Source organism: Psittacula echo (genome assembly GCF_963264785.1).
Source record: "Psittacula echo genome assembly, chromosome: 7".
Taxonomy (NCBI): domain Eukaryota; kingdom Metazoa; phylum Chordata; class Aves; order Psittaciformes; family Psittacidae; genus Psittacula; species Psittacula echo.
In genome coordinates, this window is record NC_137740.1 from 44,710,080 (window position 1) to 44,725,937 (window position 15,858).

The window sequence follows — 15,858 nt, forward strand, 5'->3', positions numbered from 1 at the left end:
AGATAATGGGGATGACTTTAGCTTCCTTTAGTGCTGTGTAATGAAGCTGTGCTTCCCAGGCAGATTTTGGTTGCTGAACTTCTCAATGTAGTTTGAAAACCAACATCATCAGGGATGGGATGGAAGAAAAAGGCAGTTGTTACTGCAAGTATAAATGATATTTACAATGATTGCATTTAATAAAATACACAACAAAGCTATCTTAATTGGGTTTGGGTGGCATGGGAGCTGGTTCAGTTGTGACAAAGTTACTAGAATTTGAGAGTTAACACTGATTTCTGGGGCCAAAAGCTTGGGAAGCAATTATTTATGAGAGCAGTTCAGTTGATACATTGGTGAAAATCATTATGCTTTATTTCTATTGATGCTAAAAAAAAATAATATTCTGGTATAAAATATATGCCATGAACATCAGACTTGGGAAACTACAACTCATTTAAAAATGTATTTAACAGTCATCAGAAGATAATAAACTGTAAAAGTCCAAATCCGAGCAACGTATTTAGATGTTCATGTTCCATCCATATGCCTAATTACTACGGAAATAATGGACTGGGAATTTAGGTACTGTAACATAGAGATTGATCAGAGAACTTTTTATTGTAGTGCTGTGACTTCTTTTACCTCCTCCAAAGACATTTTAGGGAGATACTATTTTATATTCGCAATTATGAGTGTCCTGAAATACTGACTTCTCCTTACTTGAATGTGAATCTCTGTAATGGGACTTCAGGTTTTGAGCTATTATGGCTAAATGGGGAACTAGTCTCTGAATATCCTGTATATTCAGATTTGCTTAGGTCAGAGGGTTTAGTGTGGCTGAGTGTAGAGAGATGTTAGAGGATCAGTCATGAAAATCTCATCTGGCTCTGAAGTTCCCTGCAGTTTGGAGGGTGTTTGTATCTGGGATTGTGTTTTGTTTGGGCAGTGATCCTGCTGATTGGAATCGCATAAGCTTGGCAACAGAACGGAGGCATCCAGCCAGTGCAAACTCAAAGTACACAGGGTCTGAGAACAAAACGTTTCACATGAATTAAATTGTGAGGAAACAGAAATTCTTTAAACTTGTAAGAAAACAAGGCAATGCGAGCATCATCATAAAGGCAGCTGTGTGATCAGGCCTGTTGATAGCGAGTGCAAGTTTTATTTGTGAAATCTTCACAGTGGTGTGTTTTTAAGAGATACATCTTATCAGTGCAGGAAGAAGAATATTCCTCAAGAAAATGGTATTTTAGTGAGATGGAATAACTCTCATACTTGCATGCAAAGATCCAGTAGCATCTTTGCTGAAAGGCTTTTTGACACCCAGCTGCTTTCGATTTCATCTGTACCATACACTGCATTTGGGCTTGCAATTCTAATAAGGTTCCCTGTGTCCTTGTTATGCTTTTCTGTCTTCAGAGTCCCCCTTCCTTTCATCTATCTGTTTTTTTCTGTATATTATTGTTTTTTCCATCAAAGCTTTGTCCTCAATGCCTTGTTATGTTCAATAATGGCAAAAGAAGTCCAGGAGGGTCTCTGTGCCTGGTAGTAGTCAGCGTTGCTTGCAGCCAGTTGGGTGCTGCCTCTCCTGGCGCTTTCCCCAGTCTTGGACCTTGCTTGCTCTGATACTGTTTTCTGCTTGGTCATACGGATTTGAGTTTACCCTTGCAAATGTGATTACTTTTTTTCTGTGCCAAAACTCTCCCTCTGACCCCTCTGATCTCTCTTCTATGCTATCTGGTGAGGGTTAGTAGGAGCAGGGGGACATGAGGGGAGAAATGGTGGCAAGCACTGGTTCAGTTCTGATGTACAACTGTGCAGACGTACCGAGTTGTGCCGAGTTGTGCCATGGGCCTGCCCAAGTTCCTCTACTTCCAGAATGTGTCACAGGTTGTTTGCAGACAAGTCTGTCTTACCGTTGTGCCTGTTGCCATTTTGTTGTGATTGAGAGACATAATTTCAGACATAATTATCTGCTTTTTCACTTAAATAGCATCTGTTACCTGAAAGAGATTGAAGAGATTGGGTTTGATAGGCTGGCAAAATACAGCTCTCGACATGCTAGATGAGATAAACTTTTTATAACCAGATTTCTGGAGCTGGATTGGTTTCAAGATTACTTGGGTTCAGATCTGCTTGAGTATAAAGAGTCTTGACGTGATCTTGGATTCGTGCATGCCAGTCAGTTTTGTGTTATAGAGCAGGTGGCTGATGGGATGATTTCTGACTCTGATAGGTGCTTCCATCCCCTCTATAGAGGGTTTTATTGTAGTGTTCAGTACCGTGTTTTATGAACTGCCAGTTAGGAATAAATACAGTAAAAAAATATGAGGGAGGGAAAGTATTTAAACTGTATTTGCCATAGTTTATTAACAAGAAATGGATCAGATGTGACATCTATACTGGATAACATTTGCTTTAAACAAAACAAAGCCTTGAAATGGATCGGTTTTCGTATGTGTCAGAATTCTTGGGCTTGGGATAGCGTGGTCCTTGGATCACAGCTGTGCTCATGTCACTGATGATGTAACCATATTACTAAAGCACTGCTATGTTGTCATCTCTGATCATGAGTAAGAGAGTGGTCTTGTAACTACAGACTGGATACACTGGTAGTCAAATTCCACTGGGAACAGGAGAAAAGGGACATTTGGACTTTCTAGAATTCTCTAGCAGTTCATTGCACTTGATTGTGTCTTTCACTTTCTCCTAGGCTGCTGTGGGATGCTGGTGAAAAATTTTGGTTTCAGTCCAGAGCTAAATGGATTTCAAAGGCAGAGGAAGTACTTGCACTGAAGTAGTAAATTATAGAGGTTATTTGCTGGGGACTGATCTCTTGCTGATGCTTCAATGTGGATTTCACCTGGGAAGTCCTTTGTAGGTGCTGTAGAAGGGTGAGTTGCCCAGACAATTGCTTCTCATTCTGGCAAACTGCTCTTTCAGAGGCTTTGAAGTATTAGAATAACTGATTTTCACAAGTCAACATAGTATCCTTTTGGGGTTTGCACTCAGTGTGTGTCTTTGGCAAAATTTGGCCACATACAGGTCATATCTGGGAACAATTATGCCAGTTTATGGAGTTTTCTCTTGGTTGTAATGCTGATGTTAAGAGATAATGGGGGCTGAGGTCTTGTCCTGAAAGGTGCTGAAGACTGTTAGGTTCACAATATCACAGCCCGATTAGCCTGCAAACTGTGTTCATTTTGGTCATCCGCTATTGCTGGATTACAGATTACGTTTCCCCTCTTTCTTGACATTTATTTTTATATTCACGTTCAATATATAAGCCTTTCTTAAATTTATTGAATTTGAGTTTTTATTTCCATCATGAAGATTAAAAGATCCACTGGGTCCAGTCTTGGCTGCTGAGTAGTCAATATTGTGAACAGCAGTGACTGTTTAGTTAAGACCTGAAGATGAAGAATTTGGCAGAAGTATTAAGCATTATTATTACAAATTGTCAGTGCATACTTTTCCAAAGCATGTTTAATTGTATGGAATCACAGTTGTTTTCTCCAAGACATTTGGCCTGAACTATGACAGTGACTGCATTTTTGCTGACAAACTTAACCAAAACCCAGATGTTGTTAATTTTTAGTTTTAGCGATAGAAATTTGCCTGAACTAAATATATAGCACCTGAAATTTGAAAACTGAATGTTGTGAAATAGGTAATCTAGAGTTAGTGTGTGACTGTTGAGCTGAAAACAAAGTATAAATTGAAAGCAATTTAGAAATCTTGATTCTTGTGTTCAATTAACCTGTGGCTAAGAGGGTTAGTGATGACAGCATTTTCATTGAAAATTGATTTCATTTTGACTTTGAAGGTCGCAAAGAAGACAAGTATAACCTCTGTAGTGAGAGTCTTGGCCTGCTGTGGGTTTGGGCTACCAGTTATACACCCTTCAGTTTTCTTCTATAAAAGAAAATATAGAGGGAGAGAATGCCATTAAAACTGATAAACTAAGCAAAAGATAATGATGGAACGTGAATCCTTGAAAAAGCAAAACAATGGGGTTTTTTTTATTAGGATAATTTTCCAATGTTATTAGGGGCTTTGCTTAAATTGTACTCTGAATTATTCCATGTTCAGCAAATATTACTTTGAATTATTTCATGTTCAGCAAATAGGAAAATACAATACTAATTACAGCTCTCGTCCTTTCATTGGTAATTAAAGTATTTTTGTTTGCTCAAGGAATTTTGAAACTTGCTGCCAGTTTCTTACTGTTACGTTGCTCCTTGCATCTTTCAAATGTGAAGTGTGTATCAGTAGCACCATCTAAATAGATAAAAGGATGAATGATGTGCAGTTTTGAATTGTTGTTATAGTCATGTCAGTTAAGAATACCTGCTTTTGATGATTTTCAGTATAAGCTCTACCAAATGAACCCAGTAGTTCTGGCACATAACATGTGAACAGTATAATGTTCCCTGAACCTTTTTTCAGTGAATTGCCGAAGTCATGCTTTTCAAGAGCTTAGTGAACTTAAAGCACTTTCAAGAAATATTCTGGGTTCACAGCAGCAGAGAGCTAATGCATCTTCTCAAAAAATACATTGGCTACTGTTATAGGTCAGCATTTGCCAACAGTTTCCGCGGGAGGTGCCAGTTTGGAGTGGAAACTAAGAAATGGGTTGAGCGAAGCACTTTATCCTGTTCTTGGCGTAAAGCACATGAATAATCCCATTGACTACCCACGTGTGCTTTACTGGGGCTGCTCACATAGTGAAAGTTAGGCATGTGTTTAAATAACTTGCTTATTTGGGGGCTCACTGCGTGATGTCTTCTGGCTTGAGTTTCTTATGGCAGCTATCATATGACCTGTGTGCAGGGAGCACACTGCTGTCTGCGCTAGCCATGCAGTCCAAAGCAAAAGGCTATTTCTGTGTCCAACCCCAATCCATCCTGCACTTCTCTGGCAACTAATTATCTGTTTGCTGCCAATTGTGCTCTAGTGTTTTTGGCACCCAACCACTCCAACTTGCTGCTCATACAAGTATTGAATTGCCTTTGTAAGGCAGAGAGAAGTCTTTTCCTTGTTTAAGCCTGTATATGTGGTTGTTACAACATGAAAAAAAGTAGCTCGTTGTTATAGTTTTCCTTGGTTTTGGTCAAATTGTGTTCTCTCTCTCAGTAATCACACTGAAGTTGATATTGATGCTAGCAGAAGAGAACCACCACTTTGGAGATCCAAGCTTAGTGATCAGAGGAGCTAAACGGAGTTTTTTCCATCTATTGAGTATCTAATGGAAGCAGAGTTCTTTATTTGAGAACCTCTGTAAACAGATCATCTAGGGAAATGGAGCTCTTTCAGTATGGAGGGAGGGAGAAAAATGCTGAGACAGGATCTTCTTCAACCTGATATTTGTGACCATTATCTCTGCTTTGATCCAAAATTATCCACCAGCAAAATAAGACAACTTCAGGTTAAAAATACATCTATTAAATTTTCCACTTCTGCCTTCCTCTCCCAACACCTGCATGCCCAAGGCAGCAGATGACCTTGGACATAGCATTTCCCCATGCTTGAAAAGAGACCAATTACAGATGGAGAATTGCCATGACCTGGGCACGGCAGGTCTCCAGCACCCTCTCCTTCTGCCTTTTCTCCTCAAGAAATACCACTTCTTCAGGAAGTTAGCACAGACTTACAGCCTATGTATAAAAGCAAGTCACGCTAATAGAGAGGGCTACAGTTGTAGTAGACAATGATTAGTTCATGGGACCAGCAAGCCCAGTGCTGTGGTTGGTAATCAGCAATGCTACTTCAAACTCAGTATCTCAGACTTTAAGCTTGCTTTACACTCATCACATCTGGTTTTCTGTTGTTTAGCCTTTGCTAACAACTTCACCAAAAATTCAGAACAAAAGGCTGTTAATTGCAACTGAAAGGTTTAAATTAAATAGGTTTTGTCAGTAAATTTAGTAATCCTGGCTGGCAAAGTGCTGTTATCTTCAGAAACATGTGTCAACAAATATTCTTTAATGTATAATTATCTTAAATGGAGTAGTCTTTTGTTGGAGCTGTGTTCAGGAGAGAGTGAATGGGATAAAATGTAATATGAGCCAGATGAAAAATAATATAAGTAGATCTTTTCACTGGGATCGAAACTTGAATGCTTTCACAAACACGACAGAGAACATAAAGTATTCTCTAACAGGCTGTAACTTCATGCGTGAGGTAGGAAAACGTACTATTTTCACAGGCTGTTAGTGTTTATGCTTTGAATATGCTTATGAGAGTCTTTAAGGTGCTGTGGATCCAGTATCATAATAATTATTACACGTAAATACTGATGAGCTAAGGATTAAATTGTTTAGAAGTGTATTAATAGGCTTTCAGTTAGCTAATGGTAAAGTATTTATGACTTAAGTTGGAAGCTTTTTCCAAGAAAATCTCACACATTTTCAGTGGAATACTTGAATCTACAAAAATCCAGATGAAACCAGCATAGTATCTAAATAGTTGATTCATCCTCTGTGTATAAATAAAATATTTAATACATACTTTACTCACTTAAGGCATAGAACTGAAAAGCAAGGACCTGAGTTGATTTTCTAGCTCTGATAGAGACTTCTTGTACAGTTCTGGGAAATCACTTAGCATCTCTGTCTGCAAGCCAGACACTGTAGTGTTTGTCTGCCTTGTTGAGGAAAGGGGTGACTGCAAAACAAGTTAAGAATCTCCCATCAGAAGACTGAACAAATGTTTTGGTTTTGATGAAAGTGATCTGGAGTCATTGCACATATGTCTAATAACTCCTGATTTCTAAAAGTTAAATTATGAAGCTTTAATAAATGCACATTTCTTTAGACAGTGCTGTAGTATGTTACTAGCTGTGAATACTACATTGATTTCCTTCATATCTGCGTATTTTCCTCCTAAGATACATAGTAGCAAGTGCAAATGTTCAGTTTCTCAAATGAAGATCAGTTCAAAGAAACATCTAAATGTTGAAAAATCTCTGTGACTCTGGTTCCACAAAATTGATTTGGAAATATTTCAAGGGCTGGCTTTCATCACTCTAAGCATTTGCTGAAAAACTTTTCTTTCAGTGCCATTCCTGTCCACTTGGATAGTTCTTCACCCAAGCCTGGGGAGTTATTTCTTGTGTATTATAGGCAGTGACAAGTTTTGAATTATATTTATTTATTAATACCAGTAGTGGCATTTACATTGGAGACTAGAGGAACTATTGCTTACAAAGGAAGAGAATTTAAAATTCACATGCTAAAGGCAAACCGATGAGGCATTCAACTCAGTGGGAACAATAACATCTGCAAAGGTCAGTGGAATGAGATTTAAGTACAGAGGAAAGAAAATAAGAATAGATGAATCCATAGTTCTTTGAATGGTCTTTGATCCCCTGTTCTTTCCTCGATATGGTCATTAGTAGAGGAACTAGGTCTATGAACAGTTTTATAATATGCCTGGGAGTGATCAGAGGTTGAATTTAGACCCTTTTTGGGACATACATGGATTCTAAGAATCATCTTATTTTTTTTGTGTGTATGTGTGTGTATATATATATTATTAAGAACAGTCTTCACGTCGCTAATAGTAATACTGTATGTTCACTGTCTTACATTATAAAACTTTAACTCTCCCCGTGGAAACCTCCAAGACACTGAACAGCAAATGAAACATGCAGACATGTCCAACTGTTAACTCTCACTTTTCCGCACTAGAACTGGAGATAATTGCTTTTCTTTCTGTTTAGCACTTTCAGACCATGTTAAAGACTAAGTTGAATGTCCTAACTCTTCGGAAAGAACCTCTTCCGACAGTGATCTTCCATGAGCCAGAAGCCATTGAGCTGTGCACCACAACTCCGCTCACGAAGACCCGGAGTCACACTGGATGCAAGGTACTTGGGAGTATAATGTTAAGGAATAAGACCACTTGGAGATGTCCTGTGTGCGTGTGAGGGCTCTAAAGAACCCGAAGTAACCAACATGGTCCCTCGTGTTGTTCTGAAAACCCCATTAACTGCTACTAGTACTATAAAGTTTCAAATCAGAAAAGTTATTTGGTATTTCTGACCAGAAATTTTGGGCTTCAGGATAAAAAGTTTTGAGTTATGTGGCACAATGCAAATTATAGAGGATTTCTAACAGCGTGCAATGAACATTGCTTGTTATAAACACTGCCATTGTTTTTATAAATGCTAGTGCTGAGATGGGAGATGAAGGCCAAATGCTGTGTATTTGCATTTAGCAATCTGTACTAACAGAGGTATATACCTACTGAAATAGGGTTGCAGCTTAAAACTTGAGCTTAGTTTAATGTTTTTTGGTTTTTGTGGGGTTTTGTTTGCTTTTTTTTTTTTTTAAGAAATAGAAAAAGGCATGGGAAGGAAACTTGGACCCTGATTTGGTTAAGCAACAATTTGAATTTGTCCAGTTACGTTACAGCACAGCTTCTGAAAAAGCTGCTCTTTAAAGTTTAATGGATTAAGAGCCTTGAGTATGTTCTTCTGTGGTAAGAAACCATATGGAAATACCGAACAAATCTGCTTTGTTTGCATCTTTTCTTGGAGCCATTTTCCTTGGTGGCAGAGCTCACTTAGCCTTGCAGAGCCATGGGCAGCCTTGCAGACTGAGCTGGGGCTTGACAGCCGAGTCGTCTTCACCCAGCCCAGCTGTCAGTTGTAGGGAATATCCACCTGCCCTTGACAGGTGAAAATGGCCCTTGTCTTAGTGAAAATGGAGGGGACTGGGCTTCAGCCTCCACTGCTCTGTAAAGTGTCAGCTGTAGAAGAGCAGTTGCCTGATGGTATGTGCACTGGAAAAGGTCCGAAGTTCAACTAAATGTCCTAACTCCCTCGCCTGCCAGTGTGTATACACACATGCCTGCATGTGCACTTTTCCTTGTTGGAGGATATGATGTGGGTGAGATGGGGTTGAAGAAATTGATTCCTGGTGTGTTTGGTGTGTTTCCCTGCTTCTCTTGGCATACTGTGCGGATAGCAGGGGCTGTGTGCATGCTGTGAAGGAAGGGCTTTGCTTGGGCACTTCCTCAGCAAAGCTTCTTCTTGGGAAGTGTCATTTTTGTTTGAATTTTTGCCTGTCACAGTAGCCAAGAAACAGACCGCTGCTGGGTGTTGAAGCAGTTCTGCCCTGTGCTGACGCAGAGGAATGCGGGGCAAGTGACCCTAATACGCTTTGTATGGTAGTTCATATCATCTGCTCTTCCATGGTGATGTCTTTTGTCCTTTATGTTGGCACTTAATGAATTTGTAGAGAATATTAGCTATCATAAAAAAATGGATCACAAAGTAGCTGGTTTTCACCCCTAGTGAGAGTTCAGACATAATAATACTTTCTGAAATCAGTTTATCTCTGTGAATGTGTGTAGAAGTTAAATGAATCTTTTTACTTAACCTACAGTTCTTCAACTGGAAAAGATGGATTGCAGAGAGATGTTGAACCCCTCAGTGAAGAGAATCTCATTCTATATTTAGAGATCTCTTTTACTTATTCATTTATTTTTCCTGTGATGTAGCATAGTGGTGACTAGGAACATCTGCCACCACCACACTCCCCTTTTCCTGCTTGCACTGTTTCACTTTCCCTTCCCCGGTAGCTAGTTCACCCCTGCCAGTGCTGGAGTCTCACAGTGGTGTTTTTGGGGTGGTGGCCAACCCTCTTCAGATGATTCAGCAGTTGTGATATGCAGTGGGAAATGCCTTGGGAGGATGATTCTGCATGTATATTGCTCCTTTGGCTAAGAAATCCTCTCCAGTCATTAACTGAAAGGCTCTGATTTTACCCAGCGTCTCTAGTTGCAATCTCTTTCTCCCTCCCCCCGGCTTTATTTTTTCTTTGTCAAAATATATTCTCTTATGGGGCCTGAATCCTCCAGCTGTTTATAAGTAATTAGCTGCCTTCTCCTCTTTTCCCTCTGCTTATTAGTTTCTTGCCGACTGATACAATAATAATGTTACCATAACAAAGCCAGTATTTCATAATATGAGTTTTCACTCGGTGGGGTCTGATCTACACTGTTATTCCAGGTGTAAGGGAGGGGGAGATGCTGTGGTGTCACCAAGGCTGCTACCACTGAGCCTCTTCGGTTCTGAGACATGGGCTTTTCAGGCAAGAGCACAGTGTTCAGTTTTCGCTTTCTTTCATGAGTCACACTCTTTTGATCCTTAATCGTTTTATTCCTCTTGACTGAAATCCCTCCAATTTTTCAATGTAATCCCATTAATGAGATAGCATCATTCTTCTGACAGAGGCTCCAGACATCTAATTTTATTGCACAGTTTTAACATAAGCCTCAGCTGGCACCATCTTGTTATGGGAATTTGACACATGCAATTGCTTTGCTGCTCAGAGGTCTGGGCATTGGTTTTCTTATGCAATTGCTCTTTTCGTTTTCCTTCCACTGTGAGACCGGCTTCTCTTTGCTCTTTCATTTGGTGTTAGCTGCTGAATCCAAAGAAACAAAACTTTGCTGCTGAGATCCAATCTCATTCTTCAATTGAATGGGGTTGTTTTAATGTCTTGTTTGAAGTAGTCTAGGGGGAAGCCCCACAAAATTTGGAAAGTTAAATAATTGAGAAATTTGGAGAGCTTTTCTTTCCTGTCCAATTCCAGATCCAATGCAACTTTGTTACCATCATGTTTCCTAAAAATATCTTTTTCCTTACAGTAGGAGGCTAAAGACTTGTTTCTTCTGTTACTGCTCATCTACAACTGCCTGCTTGGACTGGCTCTGCTGTCACTGTTCCCACCCTTCTAGACTTGTGGGCATGATTTCAGTAAAAGGACAAATAGGCAATATTGGCACTGAATTGCAGCACAGAGCCTTAGGTGCACATGTGTTGGGGTTTGTGGTGCTGGTTCTGCAGTGAGACAGGAGTTGACTCAAAGGCTGTAGTTCCCAAAGGGCACCTTCTTGCCTTCCTTCCTTTCCTTTCCCCACCAGTCCTGTTTGTGAACAGGGAGCAACAGCTCTGCACTCTGGTGTGAGTGCACAGCAGACAGCTTAAAACAGAGCAGGATTTCTGGGTACAATAAAGCATTTGGACTCTGAGTTTTTCCTGAGGAGTAATTTGCTTTTGTCTGAGCCATGGTGTATGTTAGGTGAGACCTAGGTCTGGCCCCAGAGAAACCACAGCTTCTCATCCTCCTCCAGCTGAGACCACTGGAGCAGGGCAGTGGGATGCAGTACCCACAGGGTTGTCATCTCTGGCAGCCGCAGTTGAGCACCCACTTGCATCCTGCCTCTTCCCTGCAATGGATGTGGCATTTGTGAATGCTAGAGCATCAAGTGTTAAGGTCAGTAGCTGCTCTGAAGAATGATAAAACCCAACTGGCTAATTGTATACTTGTGAATGGCAAGTATCAGCTTAAGCTAAACCACCCATTGCTGGGGAAGGACAAAAAGGAGTGAGAATAAGTATTTTGTTCTTACTAGCTGGTTCCTAATTTGTTTTTATTTAAATAGAGCATGTTTCTGTATAAAGGCATGACTGTGATTTATATACGTGTATGTAGAAATGTGTTTATTCTTGTTTAGATCTTGAGGATTTTGATTAGACTGTGGCTGTCCCGCTTGTAGGTCTTTCATGTCAGATGTTGTGCACTCTTGTGTTTCAGCTGGAAACCCTCTTCCCTTATCACAACACTAAGAACAACCATATGGAAACTGAAAACCTGGAGTATCTCCAAAAAATAAGTTGCTCTCTGCTCAGAAATGTGTGCTTTCTCTGTGCCTTTTAACAGATTTGGTTTAAGTTCTGTGTGGTTTATTCTTCCTTAATGTCCTAATCGGTTTATACTGATTCTAATGTTTCTTGATTTCTGTCCCTTTGGGCTATGGTGGTGGCATGAAGAGAACTGCCTAAATGACTCTCCCTCTTCTGCTGTAGCTTTTCCAGCACTGCTGCAGTAATATGAAAGGACAGAGGTTAAAAATGCTGCCTGTGATTTTTGAAGTGGTGTCATAGGTTTAACTTCTCATAGAATTTTTTTTTAATCTTTCTATTGGAAGGCTGTTCAAAGTGAAGTCAGTGCTGAATAATCACTACCTTGTTCTTATCCACCTGGGTTAGGCGATCTTATTCCTCCAGTTCCCACCAGTGGACAAGCTTTTCTCAGCAGCTGGAAGGCTGAGATGAAAGGAGAGTAAACACTGCCAAGTAATTGCATTCTTAAGACTAAGCTTTTGTTAAATGGGAAAACATATATTAATGATACAGTGTTTGCAGGCATGGTACTCATTGCTTGCCTGTCTTACTGGATTGAGATGGTGAGATTGTTAACTCAGGCTTTGTGGAAGGTATGATGTTGAAATTTCTGTGATAGTGTATCTTAGTTGAAGATTGATGGAAATCTTTTTTAGCAATTTGTGTAAGTGACATTAGAGTGCTACTGGCATTTTAAAATCAAGCCTTGCCCACATTGATAGAGACTTAAAAAATAGCCAAGAAATAATATAAATGGAGCTTGGTCTTTCAGAATAGCTCAGTTGCTTCACTCAAAATTAAAATTGTTCCTCTACTAACCTTGCTGCAGCGTGGTATTTATGGTAGGGTTCATTCGAGGTCTGTACAGCAGGAAGGGGCCACGGCCACAACTGGGCTTCCTTGGCACAGTGCAGTGTCAGCAGTTAAGCACAGAGCTTGACTATTGCAACTCTGGGACACACCTGATGTTGTACCTGTGTCAACCTATTAACTGGATTTGGGGTGTTTTCTGGGAGAGCTGGGCAGTGCCTGAGGGGCCTTAACCTGTGCAATGCCAAGGGGCTGCACCTGCCTTCCTGCAGCCTGCCCTCCAGTTGTATGTCTGTGCCCTTTCACCAAAGCCGCTGGGTGAGCCTATCCTTGTTGCTGCTCTTCTGGCCTTGCTGGCCTCTGGCAGGAGTTTTCATTTTCCTTTTTGTGTCTCTGTCTTTCTTCTATTTTTCTTCTTTTCTCAAAAGTAACTTTCACCGTTAGACCCAATGTATGTATCAACTGTGGGCCCTACTGGTAAAACTGTGCACGTGAAACTGTCTCAAGATGCTTTGAGCAACAGAATTTACACCGGGGTAGCAGAGACTGAAAGCTAGTCTGCACAGGAAAAGCAATTAATGAATTTATAGGATGAATAGTGAGTAATACTGATCATGGGCTGGTTATGATCCGTAGAAATAAAATGTTTTTTATTGGGATACTTATTAAATAAATAAAATATTGTCTTAAAATTGCCCTGCTAGGCCTGTTTCTAATTCCTTGTGTAAGAGGTTCATTTAGGAATAACGTCTGCTCAGATCTTGCTGCTTATTTTTGGTTTTCTGCCTTGTTAATTTTGATTGCAAAGGCCTTGCAGTGGGACTGTCTCTTACCATATGCTTGCAAAATACCCCATTTCTACTCTACCCCAGATGCCTCTGCAGCACTTATTAATGCTGTGTTGCTGCTCTTACTTGTCATTGCACTTTTAAAACTTAGACTGTTTTTCTTTGTGTTTTGGCTTGATGGTTTTGTTTGATTTTTATTTTCCTCCAGAGGAGACTTCTCCAAGTTGTTTTGCCCAGCATTTCTGTCCTATGCAACCTGTGCCACTTGTGTCCCATCCTAATCAGCTCAGCCATGGCAGTGGCCAAATACATTATTGTTTTAGCTTTCAGGTGACAGTGTGCTCCCCATCTCTAGGGCATGGAGGCCCCTCAACTTTCAGAAAATGCCCAAATTGGTGCACCATCCTCTCAGTTTCATGCAGCCAGAAGCTGACACAGTGTGGTTTTGGTGGTGCCAACTGCAGCCTCATGCCTCTTCCCCTTCACTGGTCCTCGAACCCCAGATTTTTGCTCTGGCCATCTGAAGATTATGCAAATGGCTCCCCACTGCTGCACTGTTACTGGGTGCAGTTTGCTTTTTTGTGTCTTGATACTGATTAAGTCAAAATTAATGCAAAGATAATGTTGTTTCCAATTGAAATACTCAGAGACCAAGGTGCTCTTTCCTGTTTGTACTGTCCTGTTGGCTCAAAAGGGCTGAAAATGTGCTCTAAGACTTTCTGAGATGGGGAACTCCAAATGACAGTAGTCATTTGGTAGTTAGCAATCTAGCGTTTTACTGAAATTTCCGTAAGTAATTTAAAAAACCTACTGCTCTTGAGCATTTATTGCTATGTTGGCTACTGAAACCATAGCTGGTTGGACACTGCACATATTCTTAAACCTGCCTCACTTTATCCTTATGAACCTTATTAAAAATGTTCTCATTGCAGCTATAGGCTCATCAGGAACGATTGTTTTGAGTGTAGTTTATCCAGCTGTAAATACAAGTCCATCTAGATGGCTGGTCTTTATTACCATTTTGTAAGCGTGTAATATTAAGATAGCCATTAACTTTAATAAGGAAACAAGGGAGACAAATTAAACAAGTGAGACAAGATAAACTGTACCATCACTCTCCAGTCTACTGTTTTCCACCATGTTTAATGTGAGTGTGAAGCACAGAGCTTGTTTTCTTCTTGCCTCATTAAGGGCCTTCTGCTATTATCCTTAAGCATTACATATTTAGTACTGTGAATTGAGAGCTTGTTTTTCTGCTTCTTTCTCCCCTCATCAAATGAACCAAAAGGACACATGTGAACTCTTCCTTGGGACAAATCTTAGTATCTTCAGTATATTTAGATATAGTGCTCATTGGTGAGAGATACAGAGGTTTTATGTATGTGTTTTCTAAAAGTGAAGTGCATTAAATAAACTCATGCCCCAAGAAGTATGCCATGTGAAGATGGAGAATCATTTACTTTTTCTTGATGTAGTATTATGGAAAAAACCCATAATAAAAACATAGCAGCATAATGCTGAAGCTAGAGAAGTGTAAGCTGCTTGCAGAAGCCTTACACACGACTGTATCCCAGGCTGTTTTAGACGATTTGGCTGAGTCTTGTTCTGATGTTGAAAATGGAGAGTTGCATGTGCTGATTTCATGTGACTGTACGGTAAGGTCCTGTTCTGCACCTGTGAAGTTAATGAGAGCTTTGCTGTGGGCTCCATTGTGAGCACGGTGGGATGTAGCCATGCAGGACAGCAGACACCCCCCCCTCAGGCAGCACACACTTCATGGTGTTTGGCAGTGGCTGCTCTCAGCTTTCAGCTTCAGAGAGGATCTCTCTTGCATATGATTTTTTTTTTTATTACATGCATGGAAAACCCATTTATGTCAGTGAGGATTTATACTTTAAATGCGTGCAGTGGAACTAATAGAAAAATGAAGGGTAGATGCAAGTGGAGAATGTAAAGCATCATAATGCTTCATTTCCTGAAGTCCAGGAGTCTTTAATGGAGAATATGAATTGGCTAAAGCAATTGAATTAATCTTAAACTGAGCCTGCTTCAAATAAGATTTTTTGCAGTATTCAGTTGTGCTGTGTTCGATGTATTTTGGCACAATTTTATTTGCTTACTGATTAAGTGGCATTCGAAAACTAAAGTGTTCTGAGAATGGTGGAAGTTATGTCCTGTCAGATATGTTGGTGGTATTTTTTTCTCTTAGCATTTGCACCAGTGACATTTTTCAAGCCATGGTTCAAGTAAAGGGCATCTTGTTATTCAGGAGGTTCTTACATCCCAACTAAAAATGGTCATGTATTTCAGTCAGCTTCATGCTTCTGCTTTAACTACCTTTATAGGAGAAAGTACGTGACCGTTTTCTACATATGGTGGAATAATTTTGCTCTGAATATATGTATATTAATTAAAGGAAAGCAGTTTTACCTATTTCTGTTTACTTTTGGATCTTTATTAAAAATGTGTGTCTCAAACCATTTTAAAGAGTTCCATAGAAAGAATAAGACTGTCACCTTGGGAGGAGAGTGCTGGTGACAGAGAGGACAGGAGAATTTCTGGGAGCTGCCCTACATGTTG

At 40.0% G+C, this 15,858-nt stretch overlaps 1 protein-coding gene across 1 annotated transcript in view; it reads left to right on the forward strand.

Annotated features, from left to right (window-relative positions):
• The window catches only part of PID1 (phosphotyrosine interaction domain containing 1), a gene marked incomplete at its 5' end in the record, with an annotated part of 87,126 nt that overhangs the window by 26,492 nt on the left and 44,776 nt on the right, over positions 1-15,858 (forward strand). The window contains one exon of the mRNA XM_080624296.1: positions 7,706-7,852. Coding sequence (XP_080480422.1) covers positions 7,706-7,852 — 147 coding nt within the window. The remainder of the gene's footprint in view (positions 1-7,705; positions 7,853-15,858) is intronic.